The sequence below is a fragment of the Theobroma umbraticum genome, unplaced genomic scaffold (genome assembly GCF_002168275.2).
Source record: "Theobroma umbraticum cultivar Fairchild unplaced genomic scaffold, ASM216827v3 scaffold_30.0, whole genome shotgun sequence".
Taxonomy (NCBI): Eukaryota; Viridiplantae; Streptophyta; class Magnoliopsida; order Malvales; family Malvaceae; genus Theobroma; species Theobroma umbraticum.
In genome coordinates, this window is record NW_018397254.1 from 4,353,211 (window position 1) to 4,373,022 (window position 19,812).

At 31.9% G+C, this 19,812-nt stretch overlaps 4 protein-coding genes across 5 annotated transcripts; 3 read left to right on the plus strand and 1 right to left on the minus strand.

Moving 5' to 3' along the window:
- Positions 1-825: 825 nt before the first annotated feature.
- Positions 826-3,121, plus strand: LOC110423533 (7,8-epoxymelianol synthase CYP88A154-like). Its single transcript, XM_021437758.2, is given in 8 exon segments — positions 826-1,545; positions 1,673-1,933; positions 2,137-2,157; positions 2,159-2,224; positions 2,351-2,429; positions 2,543-2,649; positions 2,745-2,866; positions 3,028-3,121. Coding segments are annotated over 8 exon segments (1,470 nt in total).
- Positions 3,122-3,948: 827 nt separating this feature from the next.
- Positions 3,949-7,766, plus strand: LOC110423581 (7,8-epoxymelianol synthase CYP88A154-like). Its single transcript, XM_021437823.2, has 8 exons — positions 3,949-3,977; positions 4,846-4,878; positions 6,543-6,624; positions 6,732-7,001; positions 7,114-7,203; positions 7,290-7,368; positions 7,450-7,556; positions 7,641-7,766. The coding sequence occupies exons 1-8, from the start codon at positions 3,949-3,951 to the stop codon at positions 7,764-7,766; spliced, it is 816 nt and encodes a 271-aa protein (XP_021293498.2).
- Positions 7,767-9,272: 1,506 nt separating this feature from the next.
- Positions 9,273-11,071, minus strand: LOC110420473 (glycine cleavage system H protein, mitochondrial). Its single transcript, XM_021433799.2, has 4 exons — positions 10,829-11,071; positions 10,651-10,739; positions 9,746-9,916; positions 9,273-9,556 (listed from the first exon to the last, which is right to left on the minus strand). Exons 1-4 carry the CDS (start codon positions 10,935-10,937, stop codon positions 9,428-9,430), a joined length of 498 nt encoding a protein of 165 aa, XP_021289474.1. The 5' UTR covers positions 10,938-11,071; the 3' UTR covers positions 9,273-9,427.
- A 763-nt stretch (positions 11,072-11,834) lies between these two features.
- LOC110418453 (ubiquitin family protein) lies at positions 11,835-15,620 on the plus strand. Of its 2 annotated transcripts, XM_021431189.1 has the most exons (8): positions 11,835-12,179; positions 12,874-13,006; positions 13,287-13,357; positions 13,458-13,536; positions 13,622-13,731; positions 14,389-14,453; positions 14,944-15,026; positions 15,223-15,620. In XM_021431189.1, exons 1-8 carry the CDS (start codon positions 12,060-12,062, stop codon positions 15,237-15,239), a joined length of 678 nt encoding a protein of 225 aa, XP_021286864.1. In that variant the 5' UTR covers positions 11,835-12,059; the 3' UTR covers positions 15,240-15,620. The 2 variants fall into 2 exon arrangements, with proteins under 2 accessions (XP_021286864.1, XP_089640002.1); XM_089783876.1 differs by having other exon boundaries at positions 14,944-15,620.
- The last annotated feature ends 4,192 nt before the right edge of the window (positions 15,621-19,812 follow it).

The window sequence follows — 19,812 nt, forward strand, 5'->3', positions numbered from 1 at the left end:
TAAACTTAATTAATAATAAAAAAATTTATATTAAATAATAATTTTATATAATATGTAAATAAAAAAGAACAAAAAAATCTTATAATGATTTTTTAAAAAGGTAATGCTTTTTAGATTCAAATTTACCCATTATTGATTACATATCAAAACAGCTAACAATATCTTTTTCAATATAAACAATTAAATTATCTATAAAAAATTTATTATCTATTTTGTTTCGAAGTTTTATGTTCACAATTTTCATCGTTGAAAAAATTCTTGATGTAGTTGCACCAGAAGCTGAAAGAGTTAAAATAAGACAAATTAATATATCAATCATGATTAATAAAAAATTGATATATTGATAAAATTTTAAATAACATATATTTGATAATTATATAATAATATTTTAATTTTTAAAAATTAAAATTATAAAAAATAAAATTCACATAACAGAAAAAAAAACATAGCAAGTAAGAATTGAGTAGGACTTGTGAGATCATTTTATTTTTTTATTTATATTAATTATTGAATAAAAATTATTTTAAAAAGTTATTAAAATATATATAGAATAAATAAAAAATTTTAAAATTTTGGAGAGACGACGCCCCTCCAGCATAACTACGATCCACCTCTGGTTTTAATTGCAATGGTTTCTTCATTTGTGAACGTATGGCATGATAACTTGAAAGATTGGAACATTGACTTAACAGAATGAAGCATATAATAATAGCAACGTTAGAGGAAAGTTGCATCAGATGGGAAACTGAGTGATACGTCCATGACATAAAACAGTTTGAAACTAACACAACCAAAGAGACACAATAGAAAAAGGAGAGAGATTCAATGATGGGTTTAGATTTCTGGCCGGTGATTATTGCGGTTGTGGTTGGATTGGGAATTTATGTTTTCCTGTTTGGTTTTCTTAGGAAAGTTAATGAGTGGTACTATGTCAGCAGGCTGGGAGAGAGGAAGCATTCCCTTCCTCCAGGTAATATGGGGTGGCCTATATTAGGCAATATGTGGTTTTTTCTCAAAGCTTCCAGATCCAAAGACCCTGAAACCTTCATCAACGAATTGGTTCAAAGGTACGGTAGAACTCGAATTTACAAGTCCTGCTTGTTTGGAAGTCCAAGCATCATAGTTTGTATTCCTGAAACATGTACGAAGATCTTGACAGATGAAAGATTTGCTCCTGGTTACCCTATATCTATAACGAAGTTAACAGGAAGCAAGTCGTTTCACAGTGTTTCGAATTCAGAACACAGGCGTTTGCGCAAGCTAACGACAGCTCCAATTAATGGCCATGAAGCACTGGCCATGTATATTGGATATATTGAGAACATTGTGATCACAGCTTTGGAAGAATGGACAAGCATGAACAGGCCAATTGAATTCTTGAAGGAGATGGAGAGGGTAACTTTCAACGTCTTAACACATATCTTCATGGGATCGGGTGCTGAATCTATTCGAGAGTCGATGGAGAAGTATCACAATGACTTCCACCATGGATTATTATCTGCTGCATATAATATTCCTGGTTTTCTATTCCATAAAGCTCTCAAGGTAATTTTTTTTATCAATCACATGCCTAAGACAGCACGCCTTCTTTTGTTTAGACCTGAACAGAAATAGATGTGAATAATTTATTTGGATAGATAAAAGAACATTTAATAAACTTTGGATGCATCAGACAAGGAATATGTTGGTAAAGATCTTTCATGATGTTCTGGATGAAAGGAGGAGGAGGAAAAGTGATAATCCGTATGAAAGGAGAGGCATGATCGATCTACTCATGGAAATTGAAGATGAGAATGCTGAGAAGTTCAGTGATAACTATATATCTGACATACTACTATCGTTCTTGGCCGCTGGGTTTGGGAGCATAGCCAATGCAGCAACCTGGACTACCATCTATCTTCATGACCATCCAGAAATGTTGCAGAAAGCTAGGGTCAGATAGTAATCTTAGAGGGTTCAGTGAAATGAATACATAAGAATTGCTTTTTGTCTTCTTCCTGCTATGTGGGCGAATTGACAGCTTTTAACTGGCATTGATTTTCCTTTTGGTCCTTATTTGTTGGGTATTTTCAGATTATTTTGGTTCATAAATGCCATTGTTTAATTTTACTAATTTCGCTTAAGAAGTGCTTTTAGGAAGAGCAAGAGGAAATCTTAAAAGAGAAGACCATCACAAAAGGGTTTGAATCTTATAGATATCAGACAAATAGAATATCCCGCAAAGGTAAATTTTATGTCCCTTGTTCTTTATTTGACCATGGATATTTGCTTTTTTCACAACCTATAGATCATTTACTTCTAAAAGTCAAACCGTCGTTGACTGTGAAAAGCTGACATTCTTATAATTTAGGTGATTGATGAGACATTGAGAAAGACTAATCCGGTATTTTGCAATTTCCGAGTGGCACAAGATGATGTCAACATCAATGGTTAGCGACATATATATTGCCCTCATATTTTCCTTCATTTTTACACTTTTCTCCCAAGCTTCTCTTGCTTGAAATTCTGCAAATTAGTCTAGAAAGGAAAGCATTCTTTGCAGGTTATTTCATACCAAAAGGATGGAAGGTTCTGGTCTGGACAAGGGGTGTTCACATGGACCCTGAAACTTATGTGAATCCAAAAGAGTTTCTTCCTTCAAGATGGGATGCAAGTAATGTGTATTACAAATCATAATTGTTATGATAACATAAGACATTAAGTAGTTGTTCTGAAATGTTTTTTGCTTTGCTTTTGATGTGCAGAATCAAAAACCCAAAGCAGGATCCTTTCTACCTTTCGGAGGAGGTAGCAGGATTCGCCCTGGAGCTGACTTGACCAAGCTTCAGATTTCCATTTTTCTTCACTATTTTCTCCGTAACTACAAGTGAGTCTGGCTTCTTCTTCTTCTTCTTCTTCTTCATGACAGCTTTTACAAATTAATTGCAAGAAGGAAGAAAGAACAGAACCAAATAGTCTGCTATGTAACCATCACTCTCAGATAACCGATTAACCAATGTATTCTTTTCATTTTATTTTTGTTTTCAGAGTGGAACAAACCAATCCTGGAGGCCCCATTGTGTACTTGCCTGTCCCAAGACCTTTAGACAAGTGCCTTGCAAAAATACTCAAGCTCTCATGACCTCTGCGTCTTCTGCTTTCGTCCATTTGTATCTAAATTGATCCGTGCCAGCCTGCTTTTACATTATCTTCTTCGTCATAAGTTTATAAATTTGTAATTCGGACTATTTAATATATATATATATATAAATCTCTTGCAACAAAAATTCATCATTCAAAATTAGAAAATATTTAAAAAATTAGAAGATTGATAGTTTAAGCTTCGAGATATATCACAAAAATTCACTCCAATTAAAAAAATCATAAATATAAAAATCAATGCAAAATTAAGAGAAATTAATATATATACTTTAACAAATCAAAATTGTTTACTAATTAAAATTCGTCTGTAAATACATTGATTCATTACGCATAATAATTATCATCTCATATTTAAAATGCTTAAATTCATACACACTGTATTTTAATTTATCGGATCTCTTCTATTCTCATGATCTCTACTTTTTCTTTCCTCTTTCTCCCAGCACATTGTATATTGTTCCTTAAACGAGCCAGCTGGGACATGAACTAGTAATTAGAGTGATCATTTGATTAACTATAGTTAGTTTCGGACTGAAATTTCAGAGTTTAAGGATAATATCTCTACTACTAAAGTCAACCAATATCTTTAGTTTACTTTAAAAAAAAAAAAACATCAAGATGATATTAATATATATTCTTATTTCTTGTGGATACTAATTAATTGGTGGTTTTAAATAGGGCTGCACTAAAGTTTTATGAGAATTTTCACATACTCAGTTTGTAAAATCATTATTTTCAAATGAAAATGTGAAATTTATTGTGAAATGAAAAAAAAAAAAAAAGCATTTCTCATTATTGTTAGTGCAAATGGGATTTAGATGGAATTTAAGCAATCAGTAAAATTGACTTCAAGACAAACTTTTCAATAGACGTTATCTTTAAAACTTATTTACAATAAAGCCAATGTATAATTTCGTCTTACACTTTACGAGAATAGACTGCTAAGTACACTCGAGAGTTTGTAAAGTTATTCGACTTTAAAATCTACTTTCTACAACAAGTAAATTAAAAAAAAAATTAGATGCTTTTATAGTTGATGAAAACTTAAGTGTTTATGTTAATAAAACATAATACTTTTTTTACTCTTAATTTTTCTGTTCTTGTTTTTTTTTTTAATTTGATGTGTCAAAATAGTTGGTAACAAGTCCTTTATATAGACCTTCAAATATCTCTTCTTAAAAGACACGATCCTTTCATTAAGGCATCATTTTATCAAAAAACTATCTTTATCTTTTGCAAGACACAACTTTTGAATAAAAATATTATTTCAATAATCATCTTATATAAAGATAACTATTCATTCCATAAAACATAATCTTTGAGTTATAATTTGAAATAATAACTTTTTATATTTAAACTTTTGAGCTATGGTATTTTTTTCATTTATCTCATAACTTTTAAATGTCATTTTATCAAGAGATATAACCATTTATATGAAAACCTGCAATCTAATAGTCACATTATGTCACTTTATGTGACATAACTTTTGAAATAAGATAATTTTTTATTATGTAATATAATTTTTTATTTTAAAAATACACTACCAATTGTAACAATTCTTCATATATAGTATTAATAATAAGACAAAAGGATATTTCCTTGAGATCCAAAATCTTATTCTTAGTAATATAATATCGTGGTTCAAGGTCAAAAATAATCACCATGGCTATTTTGAAAAGTAATTTGAAATACCCATGGGGTAAGCACCAGGGAAAGGGTGTTGCTGGCAACTTTGGTTGGGTTTTCGCATGGGCGCAGGGGTGCCCTTGTTTCAACCTTCATGCCATGCTTTGAACATGGCAAATGAGTGACACGACACGTACGTGCTAATGGCGTGGTGCAACCGATGTGCATTGCGCTCTCTATATATAACACAGCATTTGAGAAACAAAAAGTTCCAGGTCACAAGTGATAAAACTAGCAGATGAACAAACATAGAAAGAAAGATCGAGAAAGTCAGTTTGAAGGAAAAATGATTTGCTTTATCACTAAAACAATCATTACAAGGGTATTTATACAAGTAACTAACCAGCTGATGTAAACTAACTAAATGCCTATATGACTTAGCTTATTTTTAGTGTATCTACTTCTTAAAAACAGAAAAATGAGTCAAATTGTATTTTGTGAGAAACTAGCCTTTTAAAAAAAAAAAATTAAAAAAGAGTTTAAATAAAATTCCAAATAAGGGTTTTCTCTTTTTTTTTTCTAAAAACACTTCAGCTCTTTAGGTGAGTTGTTTTCTTTAAAAAAAGATCATCTTTTAAAAAATACTCCCTCCCTCTCTCTTATCGATCTCCCTCTTCTCTCTCTCTATCCGTAAATCATCCTTCCAGGGATTTTTTGTTCTTAAAAAAATTAAAAAATTAAATTTAAAATTCAAAACTACATTTAAGTATTATTTCTTCTTTTTTTTTAAGCAGAAATTAACCAATGAGTCAAATGCTCGGGTGCTTCATTTTATTTTCTATCATTCTATTTTTTGCTTTTGAAAATTCTCTTGATTGTTTAATATTTCTCAATTTATTGTTTGATATGATAATTATGTGATATTTATTTGTTCTTAACTTCTTTCTAGTGTATATAATATTTGTTGACTATTATTAAAATAATTAATCAAATAAATTAGATGAAAATTAAAAATAAAGATTTGTACTTGTTTGTGGTAACTCAATTTTAAATAATTTTTTTTTAGGCATAACAATAGGCTGCACTACAAGAAAATTGAGATAGACTTTAATTCTTTTGCCAATAGAAATTACAGAATCCTTGAACTTCTTAGTATTGAATTTCACATTGGAGTTAACAGTACCTAACAAATGATGTGGCATTCTTTGAAAAAATAAATAGCCTATTAAAAAATATGAAAAAAATATAAAAGGTAAAATCTTTTTGTTCATATAAAGAACTTTGTTGGTGAAGACATTAAGATCTTGATAGATTTGCATGGAATTAATATTGATGATTTCAATTGAAAATTAGGTTGTCAAATAAGTGGCTAAACATGGTTTTTCTGACCCAATTGTATCCGTTATTAATACCACGTTGGGTTCTCTCTCTTGTACATAACATCAATTTTGTTCAACTCCAAAAGTCATAAATTCTAAACTAATCTTTAAAAAATAACAACAAATATTTTTTTATATTTCAGCAATTCATAATATTATAAGAGAAATTATATGTTTTTCACACTCATTTTTTTTATTTGATTTATTTTTTTTAATTTATTAAATACATTTTATAGTAATTTTAATCAAATTAAAATTTATATAAATTATTTTATCAAACAACTTATCTATAATAAAGAATTTTAAAAAATAAATTTATCAAACAATTTTAATTTAATTTTAAAAATTATTATTTTTTATATCTATGGCTATTAATATTCCAGGTTTTTCCACCGGGAAGTACTACCGTGACTTGAACAACGGATTAATATCTATGGCTATTAATATTCCAGGTTTTTCCTTCCATAAAGCTCTTAAGGTAATGCTTAAATTTCCGTATCAAAATTCTCCATTGTAACAAATTGTTAATCTATCATGATAGACAAAGGAGTATTCATTATGAAAAATATTTGATGCTTTGTACAGGCAAGGAAAATGCTAGTTAAGATCGTTCAAGGTGTCCTGGATGAAAGGAGAGCAAGGAATAAGATTGGTCGTGACCCAATTAATGAAAAGAAAGGCGTGATCGATCTGTTTATGGAAGTTGAAGATGAAAAGGGCCAGAAGTTGGTAGATGAGGATATAGTTAATCTACTGCTTCTGTTCCTGGTAGCCGGTCATGAGAGCTCGGCCTCTGCTGTTACGTGGGCAACCATATTTCTTCATGACAATCCAGACACACTACAAAAAGCTAAGGTGGTGGTGGAAGTGTTTTCTCAAGGAGTTTTTAATTACGAATTATAACTTGGAAGTTCTTTATCAGTATCAGCCAGCACAAGAGCCAAAATTAGTCTGTTTTCATTTGCAGGAAGAGCAGGAGGAAATTTTAAGGAGAAGACCATCTGGACAGAAGGGGTTGAATCTCAAGGAAATAAGACAAATGGAATATCTTTCAAAGGCATGATGCTTTTTTTGTTCCTGTAGGACATTCTATGCATACTGAGCATTGGCATTGTTGTTTTAAATGATGTTCTTATGATTCAGGTGATTAAGGAGACATTGAGAATGATTAATCTCCTGTTTGCCAATTTTCGGGTGGCAAAAGCTGATGCTAACATCAATGGTATAGTGTTTGATTCCTAGGTCATTTTTCTTCATTTTTCAACTTCCTATCTCACCAAATGCAAAGAGCATTGATCTCCAGGTTATTTCATACCAAAAGGTTGGAAAGTTATGGTTTGGACCAGGGCAGTTCACATGGACCCTGAAAATTATGAAAACCCAAAAGATTTTCTTCCTTCAAGATGGGATGTAAGTAATTTACTATATCTCAATGAATTTTACATTTTTCATTTTTTCACAGTATAAAACGTTACGGCTGTTTCTTGCATGTAGAACCATAAACCCAAACCAGGAGCCTTTTTCCCCTTTGGAGGAGGAATCAGAATTTGCCCTGGATCTGAGCTGGCGAAGCTTCAGATCTCCATTTTCTTTCATTATTTTCTCCTTAACTACAAGTGAGTCAGAATTCCTGTGGAAAAAATTCTTTTCACACACAATACCATCATTTTCTGATAAACTTTGTTGATCAATCTGTTGGACTTTATCCGTTGCAGACTTTATCTAGTTACCTGGGCCAACCCCAACGGACCACTGCCTTGCAAGAGTCATCAAGCTCCCTTGATCAGTCACACATAACACCAACAATCTTAGGCCTGCAAAATTCATCACCAGGCACCAAGAATCAATCGATCTTCTCCTGCTTCCTTGTAGAGTAGTAACTCCAGTTGTAATTTTGTTATCATCATCAAGTATTAGTACCTAATGAGCTTTTCTGCAATATCAATTCACTTTAAGACTTTCTTTAGTTGAAAATTAATCAGTATAATAATATAATAATCCAATAAAAATGAAAATCTTACACTTAACAAATGTTATCTCTTTTAACATAATTACAGAATTTGTATGCATTATAAGTTAAATTAATGTAATTCTGTTACATTATGATACTGTCATTGATTTAATCAGATTAGGATATTGACTTTGTATATGCATATCTCATTAATCTTCAAAGGTAAGTTAGCCAAGAACATTAAGGAGGGATTACTGATCAGCTTCCTCACTTGAATGTGATGATAACCTTTCGGCTCCCTTCGATCTCTTCGATGGAAAACCATTAAAAATGAATTCCAAAGTACCAGATGTTTGATTTGTGCCGTTTTGTCTTTCGTGCCTTTGGACAAGAAAACCAGAAAAGTAGTAGTAGTACCAGTAACAGCAAATGAAAATCCAGCAGAAGAGAGAGCATTAGATTAATAAGACACATTGCATCTGGCCAACTCTTCTTCTTGGCACTTTCATAGTAATCTGATACCCATTCGGCAATGAAAGATTATACTAACAACCAAATATATCAATTCCCCAATAACCGATCAATTTTACAGGAAAGATGTTTCTTTGGATCTTTGCAGGTTGCTGTTGTTATTTAAGAGAAATTAACGTTATAAGGTCTCATCAGTAACTTATTTGCATTCATTTTATTCAGATAAAGCAATTAACTTATTCATTTTTTTCAGAATAATGTTTTATATGTTTATTAATTTTACTAAAGTTATTTGTTGGATTTCAAAACTTACAATTTCTTTTGCAATATATTCAAGGAAGAGACAAAAGAAAAGGTTGATTAGGTTTTTGAATGAAATACATAAAAATTGAATTTTAAATTTATTTTAATTAGATATTTAATAGATTTGGGTATTTAACGATTAATATTTAAATTTCAGATATAGATTCAAGTAATAATTTCAAAGTTTAATCATGTTTTTATAAAATTCGAAGCTTCTATCGACTTGAGATTGAATATAATTGTACTTGCCTGAATGGGCTGTTAATTATGTTGGGTCTAATTGTAAATTCTTTATTGTTAAAGGCCCAATTTTCAAGAAACATTATGACAATGGATTATATGGAATTCAATACACTGTAGGATAAATGCAATTCATGTAAGGAAGCGAAACCGAGGAAAAATAGAGAGGAAGGGAAAAAGGCTTTTGAAAAATATAATGTAAGAAAGGGAAGCAAATTTTTGCAAAGTTGGAGCTTGCTGTCCTGTGATAATTATGAATAACATAGAAGCTGTGAAACCTTACTCCGTTACAGAAGTGAAATTATGGTACAAAGTTCTAGTGGGAAGCATCTTCTTCCTCGCAGAATTTGGTGTATTCCTTTGGACCCATCAAGGATTCTAGTTCTGATGGGGTACTTGGCTTCACTTTGATCATCCATCCGTCTTCGTATGGGCTTGAATTGATCTTCAACAGGAAAGGAAAGATGTTAGACTTCAGTACCCCAAACGAAATTATGCTTTATAGTTTATATCTTTCCTTGATAAGCGAAGGCCAAAAGCAGAAACCAAAGGAAGTAGTACAAATGTTTTTTTTGTTTTTCCTATAGTTCGTCAGCATCAAGAATAGCAGTTGAAGTTGAATTGAGAGAATTACCAAGCCAGGAGCTTCAGTAAGCTTGGAATTAACCTCAACAACTTCACCAGAGATTGGGGAATTGACATCACTGGTTGCTTTAACACTTTCCACAGCTCCAAAGCCTTTGCCTTGGCTGACTGAACCACCAGGTTCTGGCAGCTCCACAAAGACTACTTCTCCCAGATGGTCCTGTAAACAGTAGTAGATCATGTAATGTTGTAAGTTCCTTAGATGAATCTGCTGCATTGTGCGATAAAGGGAAAAAGAACAAATGATTTGTATGAAGTTGTGGTATATATATATATATATATACACGCGTGCACGCAGAATGTTTTTTAAAAATAAATATATAGTGCAAGTGTCATTTAAAGATAATAATTCAGAAACATGTTACTACTATTAACAATCATGTCAAAGTAAAGTCTGTATATCCCCAAACAGATAATAAGGGTTTATTTGTACTATCAACATGTTATATCACACCATTTTCAGATTAAACAAATTCTAATCCTCAAGACTTTTAGGGTTCTTGGCGAATTGAAGTCTGTTACAGTTTCGTATTTTGAATTTTCCATTCCTTCCTTTATATTCTTACCATATTCTTCAAATCCAGGTCTGTACTTGCATCCTGCTACAGTTTGCCCAACAACTGCTAGTGCACCTAAAGTACCCAGAGAGTCAAAATCCTAAGTAAAAACCAACGAGGACATTACCAACTCATTCTGAGGTCAGCATACGGCCACAACATAGCCATTAGAGAAATTTCACCTTGAAGAGCAAATTCATACGGACAAAACATTCTGTACTAAAATATACTATTGGATTCAAATTACTGAAGTAACCACTTAATAAAAATGCATCTTTCCAGGATAATATTAGTGGGAGAAAAAGTTGTTGATTAAGGGAAGAAAGAAGGGAATAACCTGAGCATGGTCAGTGATGCCAATGGTAGCCACTGAACCTTCATGCTTCACCCACTCATGTGAATTGGCATATTTGAACCCATCCAAAACTGCAAAATCCACCACATTTTTCCCATATCACAATCCTTACATTCCATAAAAATAGTGGCTAAAAGATAAAGTAGAAGAAAAGGGGTACCAGTGGAAAAGCATCTGGAGGGGGAGAATGCAGGGGAGAGGTGAGCCTTGGAGGAACAAGAGATTTTGAGTGCATTGGCAGTGGAAGAAGCCCACATTCTCAGTGCCATGTTATTGTGTTATCTTTGTTTGTTTATGGGCTTTTGCCTTTGGTTGGCTGCAAATCTATAAAGGGCAAATGAAATAAGGGAAGTTTGGGTGTGTATGGTTTCTGCCTGGTTTTATCTTGTATGAATGGTAGGCAACGAAAGCCTCATCCTAAGACCGGAGTCACAAAGACATGCTGCTGTTTTTCTTTTCATGTGACATTTTTTCTTGTCCTCGTATAGTTTTACTGTTAAAAGTAAACTCTTTTCAAACAAAACGTAGTATGCAAATGCCACGTTTGATTAGGGAAAAAAATAGGATGAAATCATTGGTCAATTCATCCCATGGGCACACTGCTTTTCTTCTACTGACAGGTCGGTTAATTTTTTTAAAAAAAAAGTTAATTTGGGTCTTCGATTAAAAATAATACCGTTACATATTATTCCTTATAATAAGTTAATGATTATTAAAATTAGATATGCGAATGTGACTCAATAAATACAAATCAAGTCTAACAATCATATAAGCAAGATATAAAAAATATAATATAATTTGAATTATTAAATAGAATTGAATTATGATTATGATTCAAAGAGTTATTGACTTAACTCTCTCCATTTTATTCAAAATTATATATTTAAATAATTTTTTATTCTTTTTAAATATTTTTTTATAATTATTTTTTTTTATTTTTTAAATTTTAAAATTATTTTATTTTCATCATCTTCAAATTTCAAAAAACATTTCAATAATTAAATTTTGATTTATAACCTTACCAAATCAAATCAAGTAAGTGTTGTTATTATTTTATTTTTATTATTTTTAAATTTAAAAAAATTTTAATAATTAATTTTTAATTTTTAATTATAACAAATAACTATATGATACCATTTTAATATTTTCATTCTCTAAACCAGAAAGAGAGTCGGGTCGGTCTAGTCTCCTGGGCAGATCCAGTGTATTTGGGAAAGTTTCAAGCTTTCATCCGAGAACTCTCCCACGGTGAGGACTTTGAAAAGGCCATAAAGAACAAAGTTAAAGCTTGGAGCTTTCGACAAGATTTGGGTCTTTGAATTTTTTTGTTTTCCTACAAATTAACGAAAGAGAGTAAATTCATCCATACCCATTAGAGATCAGGTAATGATATGAGAATGGAAGAGATTGTAGAGGAAACCAATGGAAAACATGATCAGATGGCGGAAATTACTCTCAAAACCATTGGCCCTGCTCGCCCTACTAGCCTTCATGTCCCTTCTTCTATCAGAGTATGTTTTATTCTGTGTGTTTTCATGTTTTTTGCTTTTTGCATCTTTTTTTGGTTGTGATCTTACTGAATTATAATAGTCCTTTTGCTTACAACAAAATTGTAAGATTTAATGTGGGGTATCATGGCTAAGATAAGATTGAGGGAGTTAAATTTGTTTACAAATCTGACTTTTAAGTCTAATTTCTATGGTTGAACCATTTAAGCCTTTGATATTTGGTTACTGTTGTATCTTAAAGTTAAACAAATTAGTTGATGATTCAGTAATATAGTCATGAGTGTGTGCTGGGTCAGTTAAGCATTATTTTACACTTTAGTTCTCATACTGGAATGAGAGAGTCCTAGGTGCTTGCAAGCGAGAAAATTGACATGCAGTCTGAGATGTCTATGCTTGTAGAAAGGACTGCAACTTTTTAAATATCTATTGAGGTCTTGTAGATGTACCTTGAACATTAAGGTCCATAGAGCCTACACATTATTGTAGTGTAATTTTACTTTTCCAAGATAGATTCTAAAGTGATTCTTTGCTTCACTTCTGAGCATCCAAAAACATTAAGGGCATCTTAGGTTTCATTTTCATTTTGATGGTATTAGTTTGTATGCATAGTCATGAGAAAGCATGCTTGATTAAAAAAATTTTAGTACCATCCATCACACATATTTATGATGTGCTCATCTTATGTTATCAAAATTAGGTTCTTGATTTGAGAAAATTGATTGCTGGAAAGAATCATTTCCCGGTAGAAAATTTGAAGCTTATCTTGCGAGGGAAGGTATTGCATGACCATGAAGATGGGGATGACATTTATATTCAACTCAATGATGGTGGTATAGATCTTGCCTTTTAACAATATTTTTTGATTCTGTAGTTTGCTTTCACTATGTACTAGTATCATTAGTGGGGTGGGGGAAGGAACCAGTCCCTTCCCAAGTACCCTCACTTTTATAATTGAAAACCAATGTTCTTTAAATTACTGGGAGTGTTTGATATTTTGGGAACAAAGTAACTTTCTTATCATGCCTATTGCAGCTATCTCCCTGTTTATGTTCTTTGGTCCTGGTTAGTGTTTTGCTATTGATATGTCAGCACTTTCTATCAATTGTTTAGATTCCCTCATTGTTGCTGTGAAACCAAAGCCGCCAGTTGGACACGATATTGATGACGATGATGAAGATCTGGTATGACTTAATTAACATTGTCATTAAACTGAGCTTGGATGCACTTTGATAAATCAAGTGTTTTAGTTGATATTTTTGTTTTTCCTCAATTCTTGAACAGAAATTTCAGCTTCCGCAGTCAACAAGCCGATGGCAGAAGAAGCTTTACTCTTTTTTACATAATAGATTGAAGCTTCCTGGTGAGAATCAAGTTAAATTGAGCTGTTGTTATTTTGCCAAATACTAACACGTCACTGGTTGACCATCCCTTATGTATTTTTGCAGATATCCTTTTAATAGCAGTATTTTCTCTCAGTCTTAAGGCATGGGCTCTTATTATTTTATGGTTTATATTGGCACCTGTTGCTCATAAATGGGATCTTGGACCATTATATGTAAGTTGGCTTTTGTATCTTAAGTACAACTCTTTATGTATATTGCACAGTATCTGCTTTTTCTTTTTGGGAAGTGGGGCTGTATGGTTTAGTTAGACTCGTACCCAAATTCTTTGTATCTCCCACCAAACACTGGGGAATACTGGTTTCTTCTTTGATGCAGTAGAAATAAAATAGAGGTTGTTGTGGTTATTGAGGTCATATTTTTGTAGAAAGATGTTTCATTTGGTTGACTTAATATATTAGATTAAATTTTTTTGAGTGTATTAGATTGGGTGTCTACATTTTATTCATCTAAAGGAGAACTAGAAGAAAATACTTGTTTTTCTTGCTGTTACCTTAAAAAAATTGTAAGAGGATTTGAACAATAACTTCTGATGCTCATAGCGAATCTGATGTTATAATTTGTATATGTTTGAAGTGTATTAGCCAGAAACCTGTGGAAGGGAAAAGATTTCTAAATTGTCCATGCTATTGCTATTTGGATCAAATTTATTCTACATAAAACAAAAAGCAATGCAAATTCAGAGATGAGGACTAAGATTATTGAAAGACACAGACAACCTATCACACATTCAATGTAAATTTATTTTGATTATCCGGATCATTTGCATTACAAAAGATGTTCATATCTTCTCTTGCCCTTCTTTTGCTCAGATACTTGGTACTGGCTTTTGTATAATTTTCCTGAATCTTGGACGGCGGCAACCTGGTGATGTCAGGTATTGTCTTGACTCTATAATCTATGGTAGCAAAAGCTTGTAACATAAACATGGAGATAAAAGCAAGAAATTTTGTGTTGAAACAAATATCTATTACATGACTCTGACACCTGGTCTGATGGTAAAATTGTCACAGTAGTTTATAGGACCTAGGTCCCTGACTCCCCCTAACTCTTTTGAACAAACCATTAAATGAAAATTTTGTTTGAAATAATATTTTCTTAACTTCTTTTATTATTTTTTACCAAAGATATTTGTGGAGAAAGAATTAGATGATTTTCTTGAGCATGGAAACGATCGTATTGTAATGTAATTCATGCGATGGAACCTCTTGTGGTTTATCATAGTGGTTGTTTTTGGGTCTTTGTTTAGTTTCTAGGTCTTTGTTTAGTTTCTAAACCCTCCTAGAATGTGACATTCTTTTTAAACAACATGGACTGCTTATGTTTTTTTCCATGGCAACTTATCTTTTTCTTTCCAACACTTACAGTGCATATTCCATCTTCAATGAAGATTTTAGAGAGCTTCCCGGGACCCTCAACGCAGATGCTCTAGATAGAGATATAAGGACAGGTCAGTTTTGAGCCAGTCACACACCATGTGTGATTATCAAAATGATTACTTGTCAATATGTTTTTGACCGTTTCGCATCTTAAAGGGAGAAAAGATGGAAAGACTTCTTTCAATCATTCTTTGTTTCCTTAATAGAAAACGAAAATCTTCATCATGAACTAAAGGATCCATATGAATGATAACCTTTCTCTCACAGCAATACCATGGAATTAAAGCATGTTTAATAATGAATTATTGGACTAGTGCAATGGCTGTGAGACGCTATGGAATCAAAATCTGGCTCAGATGTGAAATTATACTCCATGTAGTTGCCAAAGAGTTTTTGAGGTCCGCTGCAGGACATTTTGAATCCAGAATTCTGATGCCATCCAGATGAATCTTTCGTGTCACTTGTGATTTTTTATTATGATTATATGTCAACTTGTTTAAGATCAGTATAAACTTTGTGCTGATCAGTGTCTCCAGAGGGTGCTCGAGGATGTGATGCACCCTTCAGGAAGGACATGGTACTTTCAAGACTTTTAGGCCCAACTCAAATTTCAGTCACCCGAGGTTGTCCTCTTTTGAAATATCTACTCGTAAATTATAATAGCATTCAAGAGTATTTCCATTTGTCATTTGGGGGGCTAAGGGTTTAGGTAGAGATATTTAATTCAAACCATTAAAAGGGAAAAAAAACTATAATTTTGACAACGATCATCTACATCTAGTCATGAACACAGAGGACGTAGTGACGGTTCATGTAGTTTCCGGGAATAATTTGCAGTATCATATCACCTTCCCTTTGTGATGGAGTTCTGCAGTTTTAGAACCTTAAACGTTTGATATACCCCCGAAACCTTTTGATACGACTCTGGAAACACTACCTGACAAATGGTTGAGAAATACGCATAAAAATTTGCCTCGTACAGTCATAAAACTACAAAAGGGCTTCAGAACATTTTGTCCTGCTACCAAGTGTTTTATGTTCATTTGTTGCTGTGTAGCGAACAAAGAACCTGACAAACAATGTCATCCAACGAAAAATTGCTGGTAACCTCCCGAGGGGAGCTTTGCTGATACGGTGAAAAAAAACAAAAGGCAGATGCAAAGCAGATATTTGAATAAGATGCCAAATATTACTAGATTTTGCTTTGTCAAAGGCATGCGGATAGTGAACCAGAAAATATCCATGGGCACATAATCCTTGACTTGTGCCTCTGCAAGATTCTGGAATAAAGAAGCCATAGTCAATAAGAAAGCAAAGCTTTAGTTGGTTTTGACAATTGATTCAAGCATGGGGCAGAGGGCAGTTGCCGTCCACTCCATAGTTTTTCTTCATTTCCTCCCTACCTCTGGCAGAGGCTTAAACCTATATCGAGTTTCAAGTCTTTGTGGTCCAGAATCAAATTCAATCAGAACTTTGGGTTTGCTCAAAATCGTTCTGGTGATAGTCAAAATGGTCGGTTTTGATGCGTCCCAGGGGGACAACCGGACAAGGTCTAATTATAAGATCAAACGGGCAGCAGTCCATGGACTCTGAGGAGGTCCATTACCCTCCGTTTCTTTAGATTCTTAGAATCTAACTTCCTTGTTAGTCAATCTCAATTCGTTTTGGGCTTGCTAGGGATTTACACTGCAATGCTCTTTTCGATGCTGACGTTTTCCTTGTTTTTGACTTTCGATAAAGGGCATGTGCCCATTAGCCTTTAGTCCCCAGTTTTTATATGTCTCCCCGTTATCATAATCATAATTTATTCACTCAAGTTTGGATGACCTTGCGAGTTAAAACCAGATTTGTTCTGAATTTATTAATGTCTGGAACAAATGAACTTTTTATGCTCAATGATATCAATGTCTAAACATGAATATTTAATCGGTTTGATTTTAAAATTTTAAAAATGGAATCAATCGAATTTTTATTAAAAATAATCAAAAATTGTTTAAATTATAATAAAAAATAAAAAAATCGAAACTAAATTATCTTGATCTATTAGATTCATTATTTCAATTTAGATTGAGATATTTTATTTGTATATTAAAAAAACATTGATTATATTCCTATAAAAAAATTATTAATGATTGATTTTCAATCAACTGGATTATAAATTTTAAACAATCAAATTTAATCGAATATATTATTTTTTTTTCTTACTAAAATTGAAAAACGGTCCGAAATAATCAAATTCAATGGATTTTATGATTCGAATTTGAATCAATGAATGCCTCCCAAGCCCATGCAGACATAATGAAGTCTCTCCTAATTCAACCCAGAAAAAGTTTTGATGATTGGGGAGGGTGGGTTAGGTGGCCAACGTGTGCTTATCAAAAGTTTGAATTCAAATACCCATAAAAAAGAAGAAAACCTAATCAAGCATGCTAATCAATTCATGGGGTCAATGAGCTCACTATAATGTACTTGAAGAGAAGTTATTAATTATGACTAATCAATGATTTTAGTTTCTCAGCTCCCTCCTTATTTTTATTTAGTTGTTTATATATATATAAACCCTAAAAATCGTAGGTCAAAGCAACCCACACTAGGCAATTGACAATTAAGCAACAAAGTGGTCATCTTGATCCACCCTTTAACTTAAATTTTTTAAATTTTATGGTTCCAAAGTGATCCACATAATCATCGTTCGCAATATCAATCCCTTTCTTCAATATCATATATTTTGCATCATACCCTTTATGATTATAAGTTTAAAATGATAGAGAATTTTTAGCTAAATTTGTTGTAAATTTTGAATTAATTAATATGTTTTAGGTCGATAATCTCAATCAAAGTTGCAATGTTTTTAAAATATTTTGAGATTTCATGAAGATACGGGTCCTTTTTTATAGGTTCAATTGCCACTGCTTTGACATGGGAATATTCAAATAAAATTTAGGTCCAACTTCTATTTGAGATTCCAGGAATTAAAGTGATTGTGCAACCAATTCAAATTCCATAAAGAAAATTTCAAAAGAAGCAGAAAGAAAATTCTCCCAAATCTTTTCTCTGTTTTGGGGTTTTTTTTTTTCTTTATTAATTGAGTGCAAGAGAGAGAGTTGATGAATAACATTATGCAAAAATATATTATTATTAGTGGTAAAATGCACTCCCAATCCTCAACGGCACGTAATAGAAAACAAAGTCAATGCCCGTTTATTTCTTTCTCGTAGGATGCACTTGACCCCATCCTTCACCTACCCTCTCTCTCTCTCTCTCTCTCAATCACTCAATGTCTGCATCTCCGTTTTAAAACTATTCTTCTTCTACGATCTTTATTTATATGTGTTGCTTAAAAACAGTGATCTCTGTTTAAACAACTGAAAATCAAAGCGGTAGACTAATCTCAACCAGCAGGAGTCAACTAGCAGTTAACCAAGAGAAATTAAAGAACACGCTTGTCCATGTTTCACATTCATATCATATAAAAATCATCTTGTCTTTGACTATTTCATATTGAGAAAAAAGGAATTTGAACTCTGATTTGTTTAATATATAAAAATATATACACGTATCATTAAATCGGTTTTATGTTTAAGTTAATAGGTTTCTTTAATCTTAAATTAAAGAAAAAATGGTATTATAGTATTATGGAAAAAAGATATAATTTGCTAACCATGTTAGTAATTTTATATCTATTGATTAAATTGCACAATAAATTCTAGTATTTTCAACATCAGTTCCCCCATTTGACGATCTTGCATTATTTTATTTGTGGCAGAAAAGTAGCTGTTTAGTTAAAATAATATGAAACAATAGAAGAATAGATTTTTTCCTTTGGTGGCAGGTCAAGATTGTCGTGGTCGCTACCATGCACGAGAAAAAGACTTGAAAGATAAGCCAAAACCAAAAATCCAATTAATTCGTGTAATTTGTAAAGAAAGCTAAGGTACGATGGTGCCTCCCCAAGTTAAATATTGGAAAAATAACATTTTTTGACAAAGAAAAAAAATTAATTCTTGGAGTTGAGTCAATTACTTAATATTAAAGTTAAAGCTGTTCCAATTAGTATAATATATATATATATATATATATTTGCATCAAATCAAAGCCATGTTTTCTTTTATATATGTAATTGACAAATTAAAGGTAGTTGAGATGTATTCTATATGCAAATACAACTTTAAAAAAATTTATCACTTTTCAAAGATTCAGCTTCTAAATCACTTTTTCTTTAAATTGTTTAGTCTTTTTTTTTAACTAAACAATTAATTTTCACATAAAAAAATTTAGATATAATAATAATATAAAATTTAAATTTCTTATTCCTCGAAGTGAGAACCGATGAATTATTATTAAATTTATCATGTTATATTAACTTAATAAGAAATTAAGAAACTGTTTTGGCCGCCAACTAATGCAAAGATGCATGTGTTGTTGGGGGATCTTTGTTGCTTTTTTTTTTTTCTAATAATTTAGGAACTTGTATTTCTTCATGATTGAACTTTTTTCCAAGACTTTGTCTTTGCAAATTGCTATTTTTTAAGTCTATTTGAACATTTTTAATTTATTTATTTAACTTGTTTACGTAGTAATCGAGTGGAGTTTGAGTCTTTGAGGAATACTCTAAAGCCAATTGAATTGACAAAAAGTTGTCTTTTAAGGAGACTTGTCTTACTCTAAATAAAATAACAATTTCACTCGAACATAAGCTATGTTTTGTTTATCCATTATAAGTAATTTACAAAAGAAAAAGAAAAATCCTTTTATTTGCACTAATTTGATGTGACATTACTCGAATCCACACAAAAAATAAATAAATAAATAAAATGAGAATAAAATTAAAGAATTATTTTTTCTTTAAAGCTGTCA

Coding starts and splice junctions, on each gene's coding strand:
- LOC110423581 (XM_021437823.2), top strand. CDS start 3,949: ATGGGATTTAGATGGAATTTAAGCAATCA. Junction 3,978..4,845: donor AGATGGAATTTAAGCAATCA/GTAAAATTGACT, acceptor CCATGGGGTAAG/CACCAGGGAAAGGGTGTTGC. Junction 7,369..7,449: donor AGCTGATGCTAACATCAATG/GTATAGTGTTTG, acceptor ATTGATCTCCAG/GTTATTTCATACCAAAAGGT.
- LOC110420473 (XM_021433799.2), bottom strand. CDS start 10,937: ATGGCACTGAGAATGTGGGCTTCTTCCACTGCCAATGCACTCAAAATC. Junction 9,917..10,650: donor GCATCACTGACCATGCTCAG/GTTATTCCCTTC, acceptor TACTGTTTACAG/GACCATCTGGGAGAAGTAGT. Junction 9,557..9,745: donor TTACTGAAGCTCCTGGCTTG/GTAATTCTCTCA, acceptor TTCCTGTTGAAG/ATCAATTCAAGCCCATACGA.
- LOC110418453 (XM_021431189.1), top strand. CDS start 12,060: ATGAGAATGGAAGAGATTGTAGAGGAAACCAATGGAAAACATGATCAG. Junction 12,180..12,873: donor ATGTCCCTTCTTCTATCAGA/GTATGTTTTATT, acceptor TATCAAAATTAG/GTTCTTGATTTGAGAAAATT. Junction 14,454..14,943: donor CGGCAACCTGGTGATGTCAG/GTATTGTCTTGA, acceptor CAACACTTACAG/TGCATATTCCATCTTCAATG.